The sequence below is a fragment of the Schistocerca nitens genome, chromosome 11, assembly GCF_023898315.1.
Source record: "Schistocerca nitens isolate TAMUIC-IGC-003100 chromosome 11, iqSchNite1.1, whole genome shotgun sequence".
In the NCBI taxonomy this organism is placed as follows: domain Eukaryota; kingdom Metazoa; phylum Arthropoda; class Insecta; order Orthoptera; family Acrididae; genus Schistocerca; species Schistocerca nitens.
In genome coordinates, this window is record NC_064624.1 from 123,014,621 (window position 1) to 123,034,350 (window position 19,730).

The 19,730-nt window shown below is 43.9% G+C and overlaps 1 protein-coding gene across 2 annotated transcripts in view; it reads left to right on the forward strand.

Annotated features, from left to right (window-relative positions):
- The window catches only part of LOC126213295 (coiled-coil domain-containing protein 50), a 184,551-nt gene that overhangs the window by 82,743 nt on the left and 82,078 nt on the right, over nucleotides 1-19,730 (forward strand). Inside the window, exon 2 of one of the 2 annotated variants that reach the window (XM_049940969.1) lies at nucleotides 17,707-17,769. The exons of the other annotated variant lie outside the window; for it this stretch is intronic. Coding sequence (XP_049796926.1) covers nucleotides 17,707-17,769 — 63 coding nt within the window. The remainder of the gene's footprint in view (nucleotides 1-17,706; nucleotides 17,770-19,730) is intronic. 2 annotated transcript variants of the gene reach the window in all.

The window sequence follows — 19,730 nt, forward strand, 5'->3', positions numbered from 1 at the left end:
GAGCGCTCGAGAGCGCAGTGAGACAAAATGGCGACAGGAGCCGAGAAAGCGTATGTCGTGCTTGAAATGCACTCGCATCAGTCGTAACAGTGCAACGACACTTCAGGACGAGGTTCAACAAAGATCCACCAACTGCCAACTCCATTCGGCGATGGTATGCGCAGTTTAAAGCTTCTGGATGCCTCTGTAAGGGGAAATCGACGGGTCGGCCTGCAGTGAGCGAAGAAGCGGTTGAACGCGTGCGGGCAAGTTTCACGCGTAGCCCGCGGAAGTCGACGAATAAAGCAAGCAGGGAGCTACACGTACCACAGCCGACGGTTTGGAAAATCTTACGGAAAAGGCTAAAGCAGAAGCCTTGCCGTTCACAATTGCTACAAGCCCTGACACCCGTTGACAAAGTAAAACGCTTCGAATTTTCGGCGCGGTTGCAACAGCTCGTGGAAGAGGATGCGTTCAGTGCGAAACTTGTTTTCGGTGATGAAGCAACATTTTTTTCTTAATGGTGAAGTGAACAGACACAATGTGCGAATCTGGGCGGTAGAGAATCCTCACGCATTCGTGCAGCAAATTCGCAATTCACCATAGTTAACGTGTTTTGTGCAATCTCACGGTTTAAAGTTTATGGCCCCTTTTTCTTCTGCGAAAAAAACGTTACAGGACACGTGTATCTGGACACGCTGGAAAATTGGCTCACGCCACAACTGGAGACCGACAGCGCCGACTTCATCTTTCAACAGGATTGTGCTCCACCGCACTTCCATCACGATGTTCGGCATTTCTTAAACAGGAGACTGGAAAACCGATGGATCGGTCGTGGTGATCATGATCAGCAATTCATGTCATGGCCTCCACGCTCTCCCGACTTAACCCCGTGCGATTTCTTTCTGTGGGGTTATGTGAAAGATTGTGTTTAAACCTCCTCTACCAAGAAACGTGCCAGAACTGCGAGCTCGCATCAACGATGCTTTCGAACTCATTGATGGGGACATGCTGCGCCGAGTGTGGGAGGAACTCTATTATCGGCTTGATGTCTGCCGAATCACTAAAGGGGCACATATCGAACATTTGTGAATGCCTAAACAAACTTTTTGGGTTTTTGTATGTGTGTGCAAACCATTGTGAAAATATCTCAAATAATAAAGTTATTGTAGAGCTGTGAAATCGCTTCAATCATTTGTAATAACCCTGTACTTCAAAACGTTGAAATGGGAAGTTGTACCCCACCTGCTGTATTCTCCGGATGTTCCTTCTTCTGACTGCCTCACACGGCCTAGCTGACTAGCACTTGCAGTCATATGAACAAGTGCAAAATTGGATCTATTCATGGCTCTCCTCAAGATGCCCAGTTTAGACACTGCAAGATTCGTATCCTGCCCTAAAGCTAGGAGAAAGCAGTGGCCAACGCTGGCCAGTACTTAGAATCGCAAATCTTTCGTAAATTTTTCACAATAGCCTCTAACTTCGAGAAAAACGGCAGAAGCAAAGTTGTAGACCTAGTGTAATTCATCTGTGATATACTATTAAGGTAGGAAAGAAATTAATTTTTTGCGCCAGTTTGTTTCTTCAGAATCGAATGAGATGTATTTCGTATAGTAGCGGAGAAAACGCGCAATTACGAACCAAGTCCTTTCTTAATTTTTTTAAAGGGAAACAAAGGCTACCGAAAAAACTGAGTTGATATAGCGTCGCTTCATTTACATTCATTTTTACTGTTCAGTGAACCCTTATTGTTGACGGCGAGAACGTCGGTAAAACTCATTTTTCTCACGCGGTACCATCAGCCGCTTTGTGAGAACCACTCGTGACTTCGTGTAGCCTCCTCTCTTTACTGTTGCCGATTTTATTTACAGTACATCGCCGCTCGGGGTCTTACGGTAACGTTCTCGCTGCTCGCGCACGGAGTCCCGGGTTCGATTCCCGGCGGGTCAGGTATTTTCCTGCCTCGAGATGACTGGGTGTTGTCTTCATCATTCATCCCCATTACGGTCGGAGGAAGGCAATGCCGAACGACCTCCACTAGGTCCTTGCCTAGTACGGCGGAGCTAGTCTCCCGCATCGTCCCCAACGCTCCTCTTGAGTATGGCACATTATCAGAAAACCGTTCGCTTTTACGTAAGCCTAACAGCTAAAATAGATTTAGTAAAATAAACCATATCCCTTCGTTTAGACCCAACTCTCTACTCGGTTTTAATATGGTAGACTTCGCGCACGCGTTAGTTTGGCGCACGTATTACAACAGTGGTCCATTGTGCATACACTCTATTCTGCGTCTGCACTTTTGTCGTAGGAGTGAGCAATTTTGATTTGGTACTTCTAGCTGCGTGATACGGCACTGCGACCCAGGGATTTCAATGCGTGCCAGTGAGGCAGGCATGTACGTGTGGACAAGAAATACGCAACTTAATATCTGCAGATAGTAATTGAAACGACCACCCGTAGTATCTTATTCGTAAGAAGTATGATGTATCATGCAGCGTAACTTGCTGTGACAGTGCGAGAGAGAGATAGAGATAGATAGAGAGATATAGATAGAGATATATATATATATGAGAGAGAGATAGAGAGAGATATAGAGAGAGAGAGATAGATAGAGAGAGAGAGAGAGAGAGAGAGAGAGAGAGAGAGAGATAGATATAGATAGAGAGAGAGAGAGAGAGAGAGAGAGAGAGAGAGAGAGAGATTATTACTCTGTGGCGGTCAGCGCTCACATAATTATTCTTCTTAAGAGTAAAAATTTTTTAGGAGAGGAGAGCCATTCTTGTGATGTAAAAATACTCGCCATTGCGAGTTTTTGATTCACATTGTAAAATATAAGTGTATATGGAAGGAAATCAGTTAATAGAACAATAAAATATTGTTCATTTCAAGAAGGTACGTGTTAGTCTACACCCAGCGTATACTTCTATTGTGATTTAATAATAAATACCAGCTTGAGAACAGTTCCGATGGGAGCGTTCAGTTCTAGTGAAATAGTTCGATGTTTTCTTCAGAAAAGAAGTCACTTCGTGGATCATTCAAATCCACAATAGTACCTGGACATTTCTCAGAACTGAAAGCAATCTCATTGCTAGGCAACAGTGCCCCGAAGAATATTTCTCCGTACTTTGGTTACCACTTTCAGCTCAACACGGTATCTGCAGCATCTGGATGTGTGCGAGTAACTGTATGTTCACTGTTGTGGGTAAATACATACAGCGTACACAGGGCGATGTGTGAAACTGATAGCGATTACACGCTTCCGCTGTTGTAGAAATCTGCTCCAGATGCTGCAGATGCCGTATTGAGCTGAAAGTGGTAACCAAAGTACGGAGAAATATTCTTCGGGGCTCTGTTGCATAGCAATCAGATTGCTTTCAGTTCTGAGAAATGTCCAGGTACTAATGTGGATTTGAATGATCTATGAAGTGATTTCTTTTCCGAAGAAAACATCGAACTATTGCACTAGAACTGAACGCTCCCGTCGGAACTGTTCTCAAGCCGGTATTTATTATTAAATCACAATAGAAGTATACGCTGGGTGTAGAATAACACGTACCTTCTTCAAATCAACAATATTTTATTTCCTTCCACATACACATATATTTTACAATGTGAATCAAAAACTCGCTATGGCGTCTATTTTTACATCACAAGAATGGCTCTCCTCTCCTAAAAAATTTTTACTCTTACGAACAAAAGCTCTTTCTCCTAAGAATAATTATGTGAGCGCTGACCGCCACAGAGTAATAAACTCTCTCTCTCTCTCTCTCTCTCTCTCTCTCTCTCTCTCTCTCTCTTTCTCTCTCTCGCACTGTCACAGCAAGTTACGCTGCATGATACATCATAGAAGGGTGCAGTACTCATAAATGATCCGTGAAGAGGCAATTTACAAAACGGTTGGGCTATTATATAGTGGGTTTAGCAAGTGGGGGCAACGGCCTTGCCGCAGTGGCTACACCGGTTCCCGTGAGATCACCGAAGTTAAGCGCTGTCGGGCGTGGCCGGCGCTTGGATGGGTCACCATCCTGCCGCCATGTGCTGTTGCCATTTTTCGGGGTGCACTCAGCCTCGTGATGCCAATTGAGGAGCTACTCGACCGATTAGTAGCGGCTTCGGTCAAAGAATACCGTCCTAACGGTCGGGAGTGCGGTGTGCTGACCACACGCCCCTCCTTATCCGCATCCTCCTCGGAAGATGACACGGCGGCCGGACGGTCCCGGAAGGGCCACTTGTGGCCTAAAGACGGAGCTTTTTTTTTTTTAGCAAGTGGGGATGCTTGTGCAATTACATTAGGGGAAGAGGTGGTGGAACTTGAAAAGCAGTGATACTTTCTTGGTTGTTAGTCACCGTGAGGTGGTAAAAGAAGTGTTAAAAGGTCTGCGTTGTGAGGCGCCGTGAGAAAGCCGTTGGGCATTAGGCCAGAGCTTACTCTTAAATTCAGAAAGCGTAAGTTTACCGGCGTGCCAAGCGTCGAACCGATTCCTTAGGCATACATCTCACGTAGACACTGTAATGCTGGCACAGTCAGTGTTTGTACTTCGGCGCACCAGAGAAATAAGTGAATGACGCGGGACACAATAATGGAAGCAAACCGTCTGATGACATAAGGGGTACGCGGACGGCGAGTTTCCAGTCTACAAATGACATAAAATCATGAGTCTGCAATCGCTGTTACTGGTCAATATAGAAGTTCCACAGCCACCCTCTGAATCACATTTCAAATCTTGAAAGTCTGTATCTTGTCAGTTCTCATGTACACTTCGGTGCCGAAATTTTAAGGGGGATATGACGTGAAACGGGCCGACTTGGAGCAGGAGAGGCACCACAGGACATTCTAGTTTCCACTGTCTATACTTTTACAAATAAATTCATCAAACTTTAACAGTATGACCAGTAAGGATTCAGGATTCATACTCACAGCAGTGGAAACTCAAAAACGTAACATTTACATGTGGAATTTCATCATTTTTCACTTACTACTGGCTGCATTTGTTGCTATAGGTACACTTTTCTTCCTAAGTAAGAGATTCTTTGAGTTTTGTACAGCATACAAACCCTAGTTACAGGTGTGTGAAGTTCTAGAAGTTATTTATGAAAAAATGAATGAACTGTTACATTTTAAACTTCATGTTTAGAACAAACTCAAGTTTTGTAGTTTATTAAAAACTGTGGAAAAAATTGAGAATTGATTTGGAAAATTCTAAAGTTTCATACACCGGTAACGGTTTGTATGCTATGAAAAATTCATCGAAGAATATCTTACTTGGGAAAAAAGTGTACCTATAGCAACAAATGCAGCCAGTAGTAAGTGAAAAATGAAGTTCCACATGTAAAAAAATGTAAAGTTTTTGAGTTTCCACTGCTGTGAGTATGAATCCTGAATCCTTACTGGTCACACTGTTAGTTTTATGAATTTATTTGTAAAAGTATAGACAGTAGAAATTAAAATGTCCTGTGGTGACTCTCCTGCTCAAAGTCGGCCCGTTTGACGTCCTACCCGCCTTAATCCTGCATTACTAATCGCTCGTAACATTTAAGATTGCAGTTGGTACCAATTCGCGGTTCCCGCCAGTCTGAATTCAGAAAATACTGTTCCGAAACCCAGCTAACTCTCTCATGAAGTAGAGAGCGCTATCGACGGGGGACATCAAATTGACTCCATATTTTTAGATTTTTAGAACCCTTTTTGACTATGTTCCTCACAAGCGACTTGTAAATTACGTGACTGGATTCGTGATTTCCTGTCAAAAGGCCACAGTTCGTAATAGACGGAAATCCGAAAAGTAAAATAGAAGTACCATCGGGCGTCCCCCAACGAAATGTTACTGTCAATCTGCTGTCCTTGATCTACATAAGCGATTTAAGAGACAATCTGAGCAGTCCTTCTGCATTGTTTGTAGATAATACTGTCATTTTCAGTCGTGTAAAGTCGTCAGTTATTCAGAATAAATTGCAGGAGGATGTAGAAAAGATATCTGCATGGTGCAAAACGTGGCGGGTGACTCTAAATATCGAAAAGTGTAAACTCATCCAAATGAGTGCTAAACGGAAGCTGCAAAATTTTTCACACGATAAATTTCAAACATCTAGAGGCTGTACATTCAAGTGGAATACTTCCGGATTCAGTTACGAATAACTTAAATTGGAACGGTCACGGAGATAATGTTGTGGGGAAGCTAAAACTGCCACGTATTGGCAGAACATTTAGAAGGTGCAACAGGTCTGCTAAACGAACTTAACTACGCTTGTGCGCCTATTCTGGGGGTATTGCTGTGCGGAGTGGGATCCGCATGAGATAAGAATGACAGAGGACATCGAAGAAGTTAAGAGCAGCTTGTTTTGTATTACCAAAAAATGGGGGTGTGCCAGGGATATGATACAGGAACTGGGGTGGCAGCCATTAAAACAAAGGCGTTTCTCGCAGCAGGACCTTCACATGAAATATCGATCATCCACTTTCTCCTCAGATTCCGAAAATATTTCGTTAGCGCCCACTTACATAGGGAGAAATGATATAAGAGAAATGAGAGGTTGCGCGGGAAGATTTGTATTTCCCCGCGCGCTGTTGGAGACTGGAAAGGTAGACAATTAGCTTAAAGGTGATTCGTTGCTCTCCTCCTCCCCCCTCCCCATTCACTTAATTACGAATTGCAGGGTAATCATGTAGATTGCCAGTATTAGTGATATTATAATTCTAATAACTAGTGCACAAACTTCGTTTGAATAATACACTCCTGGAAATGGAAAAAAGAACACATTGACACCGGTGTGTCAGACGCACCATACTTGCTCCGGACACTGCGAGAGGGCTGTACAAGCAATGATCACACGCACGGCACAGCGGACACACCAGGAACCGCGGTGTTGGCCGTCGAATGGCGCTAGCTGCGCAGCATTTGTGCACCGCCGCCGTCAGTGTCAGCCAGTTTGCCGTGGCATACGGAGCTCCATCGCAGTCTTTAACACTGGTAGCATGCCGCGACAGCGTGGACGTGAACCGTATGTGCAGTTGACGGACTTTGAGCGAGGGCGTATAGTGGGCATGCGGGAGGCCGGGTGGACGTACCGCCGAATTGCTCAACACGTGGGGCGTGAGGTCTCCACAGTACATCGATGTTGTCGCCAGTGGTCGGCGGAAGGTGCACGTGCCCGTCGACCTGGGACCGGACCGCAGCGACGCACGGATGCACGCCAAGACCGTAGGATCCTACGCAGTGCCGTAGGGGACCGCACCGCCACTTCCCAGCAAATTAGGGACACTGTTGCTCCTGGGGTATTGGGGAGGACCATTCGCAACCGTCTCCATGAAGCTGGGCTACGGTCCCGCACACCGTTAGGCCGTCTTCCGCTCACGCCCCGACATCGTGCAGCCCGCCTCCAGTGGTGTCGCGACAGGCGTGAATGGAGGGACGAATGGAGACGTGTCGTCTTCAGCGATGAGAGTCGCTTCTGCCTTGGTGCCAATGATGGTCGTATGCGTGTTTGGCGCCGTGCAGGTGAGCGCCACAATCAGGACTGCATACGACCGAGGCACACAGGGCCAACACCCGGCATCACGGTGTGGGGAGCGATCTCCTACACTGGCCGTACACCACTGGTGATCGTCGAGGGGACACTGAATAGTGCACGGTACATCCAAACCGTCATCGAACCCATCGTTCTACCATTCCTAGACCGGCAAGGGAACTTGCTGTTCCAACAGGACAATGCACGTCCGCATGTATCCCGTGCCACCCAACGTGCTCTAGAAGGTGTAATTCAACTACCCTGGCCAGCAAGATCTCCGGATCTGTCCCCCATTGAGCATGTTTGGGACTGGATGAAGCGTCGTCTCACGCGGTCTGCACGTCCAGCACGAACGCTGGTCCAACTGAGGCGCCAGGTGGAAATGGCATGGCAAGCCGTTCCACAGGACTACATCCAGCATCTCTACGATCGTCTCCATGGGAGAATAGCAGCCTGCATTGCTGCGAAAGGTGGATATGCACTGTACTAGTGCCGACATTGTGCATGCTCTGTTGCCTGTGTCTATGTGCCTGTGGTTCTGTCAGTGTGATCATGTGATGTATCTGACCCCAGGAATGTGTCAATAAAGTTTCCCCTTCCTGGGACAATGAATTCACGGTGTTCTTATTTCAATTTCCAGGAGTGTATATGGAGTGGTGAAATTTACGATGTTTTCATAACAACGAAAAATTTTCCTCTTTTTAGTGTCTAGTGCTAAATGCAGTTTTTAGGGAGTGTTGTGGCCAAAATGCATGGAGGTGTATAATTAATTAAAATCAAACGGCGATCACGAAGGAGGTTTGTACTAATTCCTGCATTAAAGTATGGAAGCAAAGGTTGATGAGAAAAATAAGTTACGGACAAATGCAGCCTTCTCGCTAGCTAGCAGTTCGGCTTACCAAGGGGCAGTAAATGAATAAAACATGTAAGTAATGTTGTAGAGCACACGTTCAGTGTGTTACAAAATTTGTCAAGTACTGTTCGGTGTCGGTAAATTTTTGGTAAGTTCTAAACGTAGATGTGTGGCGTTGGGGATAAAGAAGGGAACAAAGGCGCAATGCAAATCGCTATTATGATTTTGGTCCTATAGAAAAAGTCTGTGGTTGGTTGAAGGATAACAGTTGTGCAAATTATTTAATATCACTTAAGACTTAGCAGATGTAATAATGAAATAAATCGTTTCTGGGAACAGTATGGATGTATGACCAGAGCTGTGGCATTGCAAGCACATGTTATAGATTTTGTCCGCTAGAATCGTAAATTGACCGAATTTTACGTAACGCATTGGCGACATCGTTGTATAACAGTGTGTCCACTGGGGAAACGGTACTTTGGAAGTGTTTACAGTACGGTGTGACCCACTGACACTAGTGAATATTCAGGGTGGCAATTCTTTTGGAAAACCTGTTATTCTCAGGGAATTAGATTTTACCTGGAAAATCTCCAGGAATTTCATAAATTTCATATAATTCTTGCGTTTTTAACATAGAATTGAAATTTAATTTTATAATCAGAGTGCTAATTATGAGTTATTGGTGTTTAAAAACTGTGTGTGATGTGAATCAGCAGAGGAAAGAAGTCACTGTGGTAGGCTGTCTCCCCCACCCCTGCTCCCCGTTAATTTATCGGAAGCTTATTAACAATCTTCGTCCCCGCCACACCTGGAAATCTCGGATTGTCCTAAGTTTCAGTAGCTACCCAGATGTTGCATTGTTCGAGATTAAGGAATAAAATTTCCGCCCTGAGTAAAGTGTATTGTACTTCATGGAACACAGGAGTAAAAAAAAAGGTGATTAACATATTGGTAGGTCCAGCACTCCAACGTTGTGCAGTGTATTAAATGGTTTTAGGGAAATATATGACCAAATCTGTAAGATTCGGATACCAAGTACAAACATCTGAATCTGAAGGCCTACAAGGAATAGTTTGTTTTCCGAAAGTATTCACGCGGAGCACTAGTAGGGATTGAGCGAGAAACTTGTAAGATATCGACCCTTGCTACTAATGTTACGTAATCCCATGGTGTTAAGTTGTCAGTCTTCGCTGGCAGCACTCAGGGAAAATATTTAACCATCGCGATCGGGTTGAAATTTTAATTTCTAAACGGCGTTTGAACCAAGAACACCTTCACGGGTTCACAAGAGTTAATGCGTTGTTCTCTAGCAACGTTTCAGCAAGTTTCGGACTTTCCATCTGCGCCTGAAGATGGCAAGTAAGAAACTAGCTGGAACTTCGCTGGAGAACAACGCATTGACTCGGCTGTGAAACAGAGATTTTATCGTAATATTCGCCGAGGGAGCCTGTATTCCCATACAGCGTTTGAACCACTTTCACAACGGTAAATGATACGAACTGATATGTTACTTGATGATTTGTGGAGTTTTCATTATGCAGAACAATCCATATAGCTGACAGAAAAATTTTACCGACTACGTAATATTAAAACGGCATGGGTTTGTGGTAGTCTTCTTATGGTGTTGGATTGATTCTTTGTATCGAAAAATGTAAATAAACACAACTTTCCTGAATCCATGGAGAAATCTGGTTTGTTGTTGCAGAATTTTTCTGCCTGGCCGTTTATAGATTGCTGGAGCATACCATACATATGGAGTCCCTAGCAGTATCGCAGAGTAGTTCCGCGTATAGTGTTGGTAGGCAAAATATCACATAACTGGAGAAAAGCATTTCTTCAGGTGACAGTGTTAGTCTTCACAACCCACAAGCAGGCAAATTGTCGGTAACTGCTCACTTCACTTCATGAAGTACTGTAAAGTTTAGTCAAAAATCAAGAAGTTCGCATGATATCCCAACTGGTTTACTTCATGAGCGTTGTATAATACTCCACTTAAGTACAATAACACTCCAAATTATGGAGCAAATGTAATTTATTTAATCGTATGGTGATTTTATGCAGTTGATATAAGGCAAATGATCTTATACAATATACATATATTATACAAGATTGAACCATAAAGTCCGTGTTTTTCAATCAGTCAATTAAGCTGCGTGTGAGAGTGAAAAAGTCATCGGGAATTCCAGGGTATGAATGGAGTTGACAGCGTTGGACTAAATGTTAAATTGTCTGCTCTTCTTGAATACATTCACACATTGGTGAACTGATCCAGACCCATTTGTGCCTGAAGTACCTACAGCAACCATGTCCAGTCCTTAACCTGTTGAGGCGGCACCAATATTATTTTTCAGCATAATGAAAAGTTTCTGAATATTAGGCAGAGTAGTTTAAAGGCTTCGCGAAATTACGGGAATACAGCTATTTTAAAAATCTATTATTCAGTTTCTTACCCCGTATTGGCAGACAACAAATGTAATTTCTTGCATGTGTAAGTAATATAAATAGGGATTGTACACCTGTCTTAACTACTGCCCACTTTTTTATATCTACTAGTAACAAAAATTTCTGACCACCCTCCGGTTTCACAGTATTTCTGATTCACAAATCAGGAACTAACTTTATAAAATTTATAAAGCGTTTACAGCAAGTTAAAGCGTGTGGCAATTACTTACTAATGACTTTAACTCAATTTTCTGAAAATGTTTTTAAACCCTTACCGCCTGCTGTCCACCATGAAAGCTAGAATGCCCGTTAGCAGGACCAGGTCAGCGATTCTCTAAAAGGTTCTACAGAGTTGGGACGCCAGGGAATTACATTGTTACTGCTACCACTCGCACTAACAGACCCTGATGTATAGAGGTGCTATGAACATGGGTCCGGAAATGCTTCGTTGCCAGTGTGGATGGCGCTGACGAATGACACACTGACCACCTGCCTTGTGTTCCTCGTGTGTTGCAGGATGAGAGACTGATGCAGGCTACTGTAAGCAGCAGAATGATCGGATGGTGTTTTGTGTACGGCCAAGCAGATGAACTGTCGAAAGACAGCACGGCTATACAAAACAGTACCTTCAGGCACCAACTATATCATACAATATTTCGAGCCCTTTTTGGGCGTTTGAGTAGTCATGCGTCCTTTGACAGATGAACGTGCAGGGAGGCAGCGAACTGTGCGTACTCCAGATTTGGAGGACCGGGTTCTACTTCTCGAACGTTTCCATCTGTTCTGCCTTAAACAAGCGCCAGCTTTGCTTGTTCCCGACATGAATACCGGACCATTCTGCTGCTTACAATACGCTGCGTCTACCGCACAACATACGGCATGTGGTCAGAGGAACTGTCATTTGCCAGCGCGATGCATTTCCGGACGCATTTTTATAGGACCGTTTTTCGTCCATTTCCAGTCAGAAATCCGTCCCTGCAGTTGGTCCGGCATGTATGTATGTCTCCACCTTAAGAGTTACTGATGATGAATCGTGCAAGCATGATAGTTTTGTAGATATTTTAAATGTTGTGTACAAATTAGTAATTTTTTAAAAGTTCTTTTTCGGTGCTACACAAGTCTTATCTGAAGAGCTGCAAAATACAACAACGCATCATCTTAATTGTTCAATATTGTTACTTGTTTGGTGTGAGCATTGTCTTGTTTCCTTTCAGACAGGTACGTATCAGTGGGTAAGTCTTCTATACTTTCGAATTAGAACTGCTTTGGATGTTTTATGCTTTTGCCCTAGTTAATTTGTTGAATTATTTATATGCATTTCATTTCGATGTTACTCATACCAAAATTACAAATGGTTTCAACATTATTGGCGTGGCCCTTGAGCAAAGAACCCGAATACTAAAAGGCGTCTAAAAGAAGTAAGTCGCCGTGATTTCGCAGGTGGCAGATAATTCATGGACGAATGTCAGAACAGGAAGTTGAAGGGGGGGGGGGTGTCTGTAACGGTATTTGTTAGTTTTTGACACATGCTAGTCACAAAGCAGGCAGGGGATTTGCTCCGTGGTCTTACAGAGGGAATTACTGTCCATGTCACCTCCAGCAGTGCTTTGCGTGAAGAAAAAAAAAGTTGGAATTCTACATGAAAACTACGTACAGGTACGACTAGTTGGCATGGTACTCTGGTACGGGGAAGTGAAATACTAACAGAAGCACGGAAGGAATAGTCTTCCTGTTTAAAGATATCACAAGAGTGCTGATGTAAATTATGGAATCAAAAGCTATATTGGGTTCTTCAAAGCCGCGCTTTCATTTTGATTGGAGGAAGCCATTTGTAATTTTTAATGTTTAAATTCTTTTAGTTAATTGCTGTCTGCAGTGTTGCATGTGCTGTTCTATGCCCTTCACATCCCCGGCTGATTGCCTAAACAATATCCCCCGTCGCACTGTCCCATCCACTCAACTGCCAGTAGTGCCCGCTGCTATTTCCGAAGGAAAAGGCCTGTTAACAACTTCTCCGTGTATTTCATATGGCGGCTGCACAGTGCTCAGCGTTGTGGTAAACATACCGTCATTTCACGCATGTAAAGGTACCATAGCGTAAGTTACTCTAATCTGCTGGAGACGGCAGAAAAAACTTTGACTGGGAGACTGTTTCAAGACAGCTTCATTCCTCAGTTCATTCACGTTCCTTGTCTGTATCTAGCATCTATGGTTTGTCACTGAAAAAGGGTGCCGGGCATGTATTGCTGTGTAGATAGTAAACAGCTGGAAATATGAAATAAACAGCCGAAATCAGTTGCGTTTAGTTTCGTCACTTAAGCTACTCGTTCCTGAGGGAATCTTTGTGTAACTGTTAAGCCAGGCGCCCGTGTCCAGGGTCGGACTGCATCCCCCCCCCCCCTCCCCCCCCCCAAAAAAAACAAATCTGGCTTCTAATTTATGTGCATTCGGTCATTACCTTCTAGTAGCCTCACCCTGTTCTTTGAAACACGCATTCGTAACTAAAATTCCTGTTGGATTGATGCAAAGAACGTCACGTCCTCCAATCAATGAATAGTATTAAATATTTTAATTTTGAGTAATGAATCCTTTTATTAGGAATGAATGACTTAATACTGAAATGTTCTGCAGAACATGAGTTTCTATTTCGTATCCATGAAATTTTTCAGCGTAAGTGCGCCATGTTGATTCTCGGATTATTTCGCCATGACAACGTGGAAATATTTTACAGCTTAACAGTACAGTTCTTTACAACATTGTTACTTCTAGGGTATGTGGAAAAATCCTTGTCACCACATATTTTATAACTCAACCATTACCACATTCCATCTGTTGACAGAGAGAAATAACAGTAAAGTGAAGAAAGTTCTGGTGGAAGCAAAAAAAAACACTGTATGGCAGCAACATGGCGTACTGCAATGATCGGAACTTGGTTCAGTTGCAAACGAGAGATTGTAAATGAATAGGAGCTATACGGCAAGTTAAAAAGATAGCATAGGTCGTGTTTACAAGGTTCAAAAATTTTCAGTTAGTAAATATATTACTTAAAGTGAAAGCCATGTGTACAGGCAGGAAAAAGAAATTTCTCCTGTTAATTGATACAAAGTAAAGCGCCAACTGAGGGCACTTAAACAAAAGAAACTCTCTTGTTAGCAAGCTGGGAAGTAAGCAGGCTTAAACCTCAATATGAATGCCAGACTTACTGTTGAACAGTAGTTTTTCTGTTGGCGTGGATTATAGATCATATTTATTAGAACAGAGACCATCCGGCTGTCGGAGTCTTGTAAGTCTTCATAGTTCAGCTACGTGATGTTCAGAACTGAAGTAGATGTCACCCGGATCATGCAACGCGAAAGTTCTCGCGAAAACACTAATAATTTCCGAGGAACTGTAATTTGTTAGAGTTAAGGCAGTTTGACGGCAGTCACGTGGCTCGCTCGATAGCGTCTGAGTAAGGTAATCAATGGATCACTTGTTAGAATCTCGATATTGTCTCTTTTCCTTCAATTTGAATTACCACTGTATGCTAATCAAAACGTATTTAATGTTCTTTATGAAAAGTCTTGTTTCTGATTATATATCGCATGTATTTGAAATACATTCTCAATTATCGGTATTTTATAAAATATTGTTTAAATTCCTTAACCATCTTAATTATTAATCTTCTGATAAAATATCGATGACTTAGAATTTGTATTCACGATGAAAACTACAGTTACGCGTGAGGTTTGTCATTAAAGATGGGCATTTTTCATTCTAATTGGTTTAGACGTATTAATTAGCATATTAGATAAATTAGATATTAGAACCAGCAGCGTCATTTATTACCAGATTCATTGCCCACTGCTACTAACGAGGCACGCGGGCCGTCTTGAAAAAATTTTAGTGAATTACAGTTCCTCGGAAATCTTAAGTGGTCTTTGTCTAATTGGGAGTTGACCCCAACTGCTTTCGTAAACTGACGTTCTAATTCTGATCATCATTTACGATAATTACCTAGGTAGGTAAAAATTACTGACAATACGTATAATTCGTAGCTGACCTTATTGACAGACGTTCACCATGTAACACGCACTCAATACAATTGCCCTCATCTGTCTGCTTCCCCCCCCCCCCCCCCCCCAGGACACACACGGCATAGAAGTCAGCTCGTCCATCTCAGCATCTCGCGAGGACCGTCCTATGACGCGGATGTTGTCTCCTCTCGCGTTGCGTAACCATGCAATGACTGAGGTGCAACAGTGACAACGCTTCGCACTTGGAGTGGAATTGCTCAGTCGCCACCACAGGGAGAGTAAAGACTTTCTTCGTAAGACCCTCTCAATGCACGAAACCTGGGCTCGGCCGTACCACAATGGTTTTTGTAGGATACGATATCCGTGGTTTAATCCTGCATCACGTTGTACAACGGGGACACTGTCATTGCAGTCTACTGCAGCAGTTCGTTGCGACTTAATTTTCGTCCGCCCTGAGCAGAAAGCGGCGCGGTGGCATCTTCAGGCACTGAATCACATAGTCTTCCATGACAAGGCAGGATGGCAAACGGCAAGCCCGTGCAAAAGCTCTTGTGTACGTGGGGGTGTGAGATAATTGAACATCCACCGTATTCACCCGATATGAGTGCAAGCGATTGCGATCTGTTCGCCAAAATAAACTTCATGGCACGTGCTAAAACATAGGACAACCATCCGTGTCCTTCTGAGATATCGACAGAGATGGACGCTTTGACACCTTCCTTCTGTGTGATGTACACACATCAAAAATGTTTTGCATCACCTCGGATCCGACAGTTTCGTCACCTGTACAGAAAATTGGAATAGAGATAAAAATAGCCGGCCGGTGTGGCCAAGCGGTTCTAGGCGCTACAATCTGGAACCGTGCGACCGCTACGTCGCAGGTTCGAATCCTGCCTCGGGCATGGATGTGTGTGATGTCCTTAGGTCAGTTAGGTGTAAGTAGTTCTCAGTTCTAGGGGACTGACCTCAGAATTCCCATAGTGCTCAGAGCCATTTGAACCAAGAGATAAACATAAACATCATTTCCACCCTGTGTATTGCTGGTGGAAACCTCACATTACTTGCTGTACCACCATACAGCGAGACCTCTTAATACCCAGTAGCACGATGCATGCTCGTATCAGTCGTGGTGTACTATCCGCAACTTCATCAAGGCACTGTTGGTCCAGATTGTCCCACTCATAAACGTCGATTTGGCGTAGATCCTCACAGGTTAGTGGATCACGTCGTCCATAAACAGCGCTTTTCACCCTATCCCAGACATGTTAGATAGGGTTCATGTTTGGAGAACATGTTGGCCACTCTAGTCGAGAGATTTCGTTATCCTGAAGGAAGTCATTCACAACAAGTGCACCACAAGGGCGCGAATTGGCGAATGCCTCACCAATATGCTGCCGATACGGTTGTACTATCGGTCGGAGGATGACATTCACTTATCGTACATCCATTACATCTTTAAGGACCATCAGCGGCGTACGTCGGCCCTATATAATGCCATCCCAAAACAGCAGGGAACCTCCACCTTGCTGCACTCATTGGACGCTGTGTCTAAGGCGTTCAGCCTGACCGGGTTGCCTCCAAACACGACCACGAAGATTGTCTGGTTGAAGGCATATGCGACACTCATCGGTGAAGACAACGTTATGCCAATCCTGAGAGGTCCATTCGGCATGTTGTTGGGCACATCTGTACCGCGCTGCATGGTGTGGTTGCAAAGATGTCCCTCGCCATGGACGTCGGGAGTGAAATTGTGCATTATGCAGCCTGTTGCGCACAGTTTGAGTCGTAACATGTTATCCTGTGGCTGCACGAAAAGCATTATTAAACATGGTAGCGTTGCTGTCAGGATTCCTCAGAGCAATAATCCGTAGGTAGCGGTCATCCACTAAAAATGGTAGCCCTTGGGTGGTCTGAGCGAGGCATGTCATAAACACATCTTGTCTCTCTCTGTCTCTCTCTGTATCTCCTGCATATCTGAAAAACATCGCTTTGGTTCACTCCGATACGCCTGGACACTTCCCTTGTTGAGAGCCCTTCCTGGCACAAAGTAACAATGCGGACGCGATCGAACCGCGGCCTTGACCGTCTAGGCATCGTTGAACTACAGACAACCCGAGTCGTGTATCTCCTTCCTGCTGGAATGAATGGAAGTGATCGGCTGTCGGACCCCTCCAACAGGCGCTGTTCATGCATGGTTGTTTACATCTTTGGGCGGCTTTTGTGACTTCTCTGAATAGTCAACGGGACGGTGTATGTGATACAATATCCACAGTCAACGTTTGTTTCGGGCGTTCTGGGAACTGGGGTGATGCAAAATTAATTTTTTGTGTAGAAACGGTACGATTATGTTGAGCATGAAATACGGTGAAAGTCTGTCTGTAAGATCAGATTTAACACTGTCACTATTTTCTAAACAACCCATGTACAAAAGTCACAAAGATCAGATTGTCGGGTGTTCCCCTTGTTAATAAATGTAGCGTCCACGAAGGCTACTTCACAAGGTCGTATTTACGTTTGAACGAGCCGAGTTCATAAGATAACGCAGGGATGTGCGCAGACTTAATCGTTCCCTCCGCCCCTTCCGTTACCCCCATAACAGCCTTTGAAAGGATACAGTACCACTTCTGTTAGGGTGCTTAAAAAGATGAAATTTTAAGCTCACACGGTGATTCATAGAGCAGAAGATGAGGGTAGACAGTGCTCAATCAAGCAATGCTGGTTCGCATGTGGCCCCTTCCCCAGAGTAGCGCTGTTGTCTCCTCCTCCCCACCACTTCGTCCTCCCCAGCTCCCCTTGGCCGCTTTAACCTCGACTGTGTGTGTCGCAGCAGCTCTGCATGTCGCTCGCTCGCTCGCTCGCTCGCACGCCCGCCCGCTTGCTGGCTGACGTAGCAACCCCCGCATGTTTCAGTGTGTCGCGAGTGGCTGGTGAAGGAGGACGGCGCTCTGGCATACAGGCTGCAGTCGGAGGAGAGTAAGTACAGCAGCAGCAGCAGCAGCGAGAGACCACCCCACGGTGGTGTTAAACAGTTCAAATTAGTGCCGCTACCCCCAGAGATATACTACTATATTTACATAAACTATGTAAATATTCTAATGCTTCAATACTGAACTGATTTACACTGGAAAAAAATTAGTTCGTGTTTTGGCCACCAGGTGCAAATCTGGCGCTGTAAATGCAAAAAGGTGTATAGAAATGTTTCCGTGTGAAATAAATTGGGAAAGAGGTTTGGGCAGGAGAGGTCAAACAAGTGAGAATGGCATCGCGTTGATTTCCTTGACCGCCGCTTACACAATGTAAGTATGAGCACCAGAGACGTCGAAGAGATGCTGTGCAGTGCCACGTATGCATCTTGTGGCCAAAACAGGAGCTAATTTTTTCTAGTGTCAATTGGTGCAGCATTAACGCATTAGAAAATCTCAAGTTTCGCTGCCATACGAAAATTAAATCACATAGTGGACCTCTGAGTAGTTGAACTTAAATTACAGCTTCCTCAACTTTCCCTTCTTTACAGCAGATACATTTGAGACCTTAAGCCGGTATTACGCTATCATATTTCTTTGTCAAAGTTGATACGTCAAATATTCATGTCAAAGAAATTTGTGTAATAGGGGTACTTTGTCAAATCTCGCCTGTCGTCAAATATTATCAAATCTAGGGCCTCGCAGTAAATTTGATTATAAGTCGCTTGCCTTCTGTTCATTGCAGTGTGAAATGTTACCACTTGGAGCGGTACCATCGCTGCAGCGTTCTGTCACCAGTAGTGTGTTTGTAAACATGGCTCCGAAGTTTGTGTGTGCCGTCAACTACAAAATTACTAGAAATGTATGAAGCTGAAGAGACGCTTTACAAAGTAAGGCACCGTGACTACAAAAATAGATTAAGAAGACTGGAGAGAAACAAAATTGCGGTGGTCATTAGCCGTGAGATACGGCACAGGCCCACGGCTGACGATAGAAAAAAGAAACTTAATGGCCTCCGCTCAGGCTATTCTCACGAGAAAGCAAAAGTACGTATCAATCTCCAGTCTTAATAGTTCTTAATGCACATAAAGTGCATTGAATATTTATTTACTATCAGATATTGGTCCTTTGGTGCTTTATAGATTGCTTCACAAGTTTCAGGTATTATTTTAGTAAATGTGCACTGTGGTATTAGTGCTGTACTGTAAGCTACAGTACCTCTCCTGTAGCAAGAAATCGGTATCTTATGGTGTCTTCTGCAGATATAGCAGTTCTTAAGTGGGTATTGTGCTTTATGATATGACACTTCACTTAGCAAATATTGAAATGTATGCTCATCCATTCTTAAGTAATCTATGTACGACTTCTGTCCTCCACTAGAAGCTCACGTAACAAATTTTGTTGAATGCTTTTATCGTTTCGTCGTAAACTCACGGCTTCACCTAGGTATGTTTTTTCTTTGCTTTTCTTCCAAATGCACGCACACGCATCTACTGCGAGTAATAAGTTGTCAGCCATCTTGAGCTTTCACTAAAAATGAGAGTAATACCCCTTCGTAGCGCTACGTCACATCTTTGTGAAACAAATTTGACTAATATTTTCTCATCTCTGATTAAATCTTGGACAAACAAATATGATTTTGTTCATATTTAACGGCGTTAGTCAATGCTCGTACATACGTTACCTATGGGTGCTTTTATACGGGCGACATTTTAAGATTTACCGCGGCAGTGTTGCTGACAGAGCAGGCTGTTTTGGGCAGATGCCGAGGTGTTGCAAGTTTCGTCCACAAAGGCTGGCGATTATTACAGATGACTGGGCCGTACGTACCTCTATCCTTGTGTGTAAATGCTTCCCTCTCGCTGTCTTGCTTAATGTGTGTGTCACCAACAGCGCTACCGAGAGTGAAACGTAATCGAGAGGCATTATTCCTCTTCAGTTGGAAAGCGCTGAGTAATTAAAACTTTCATT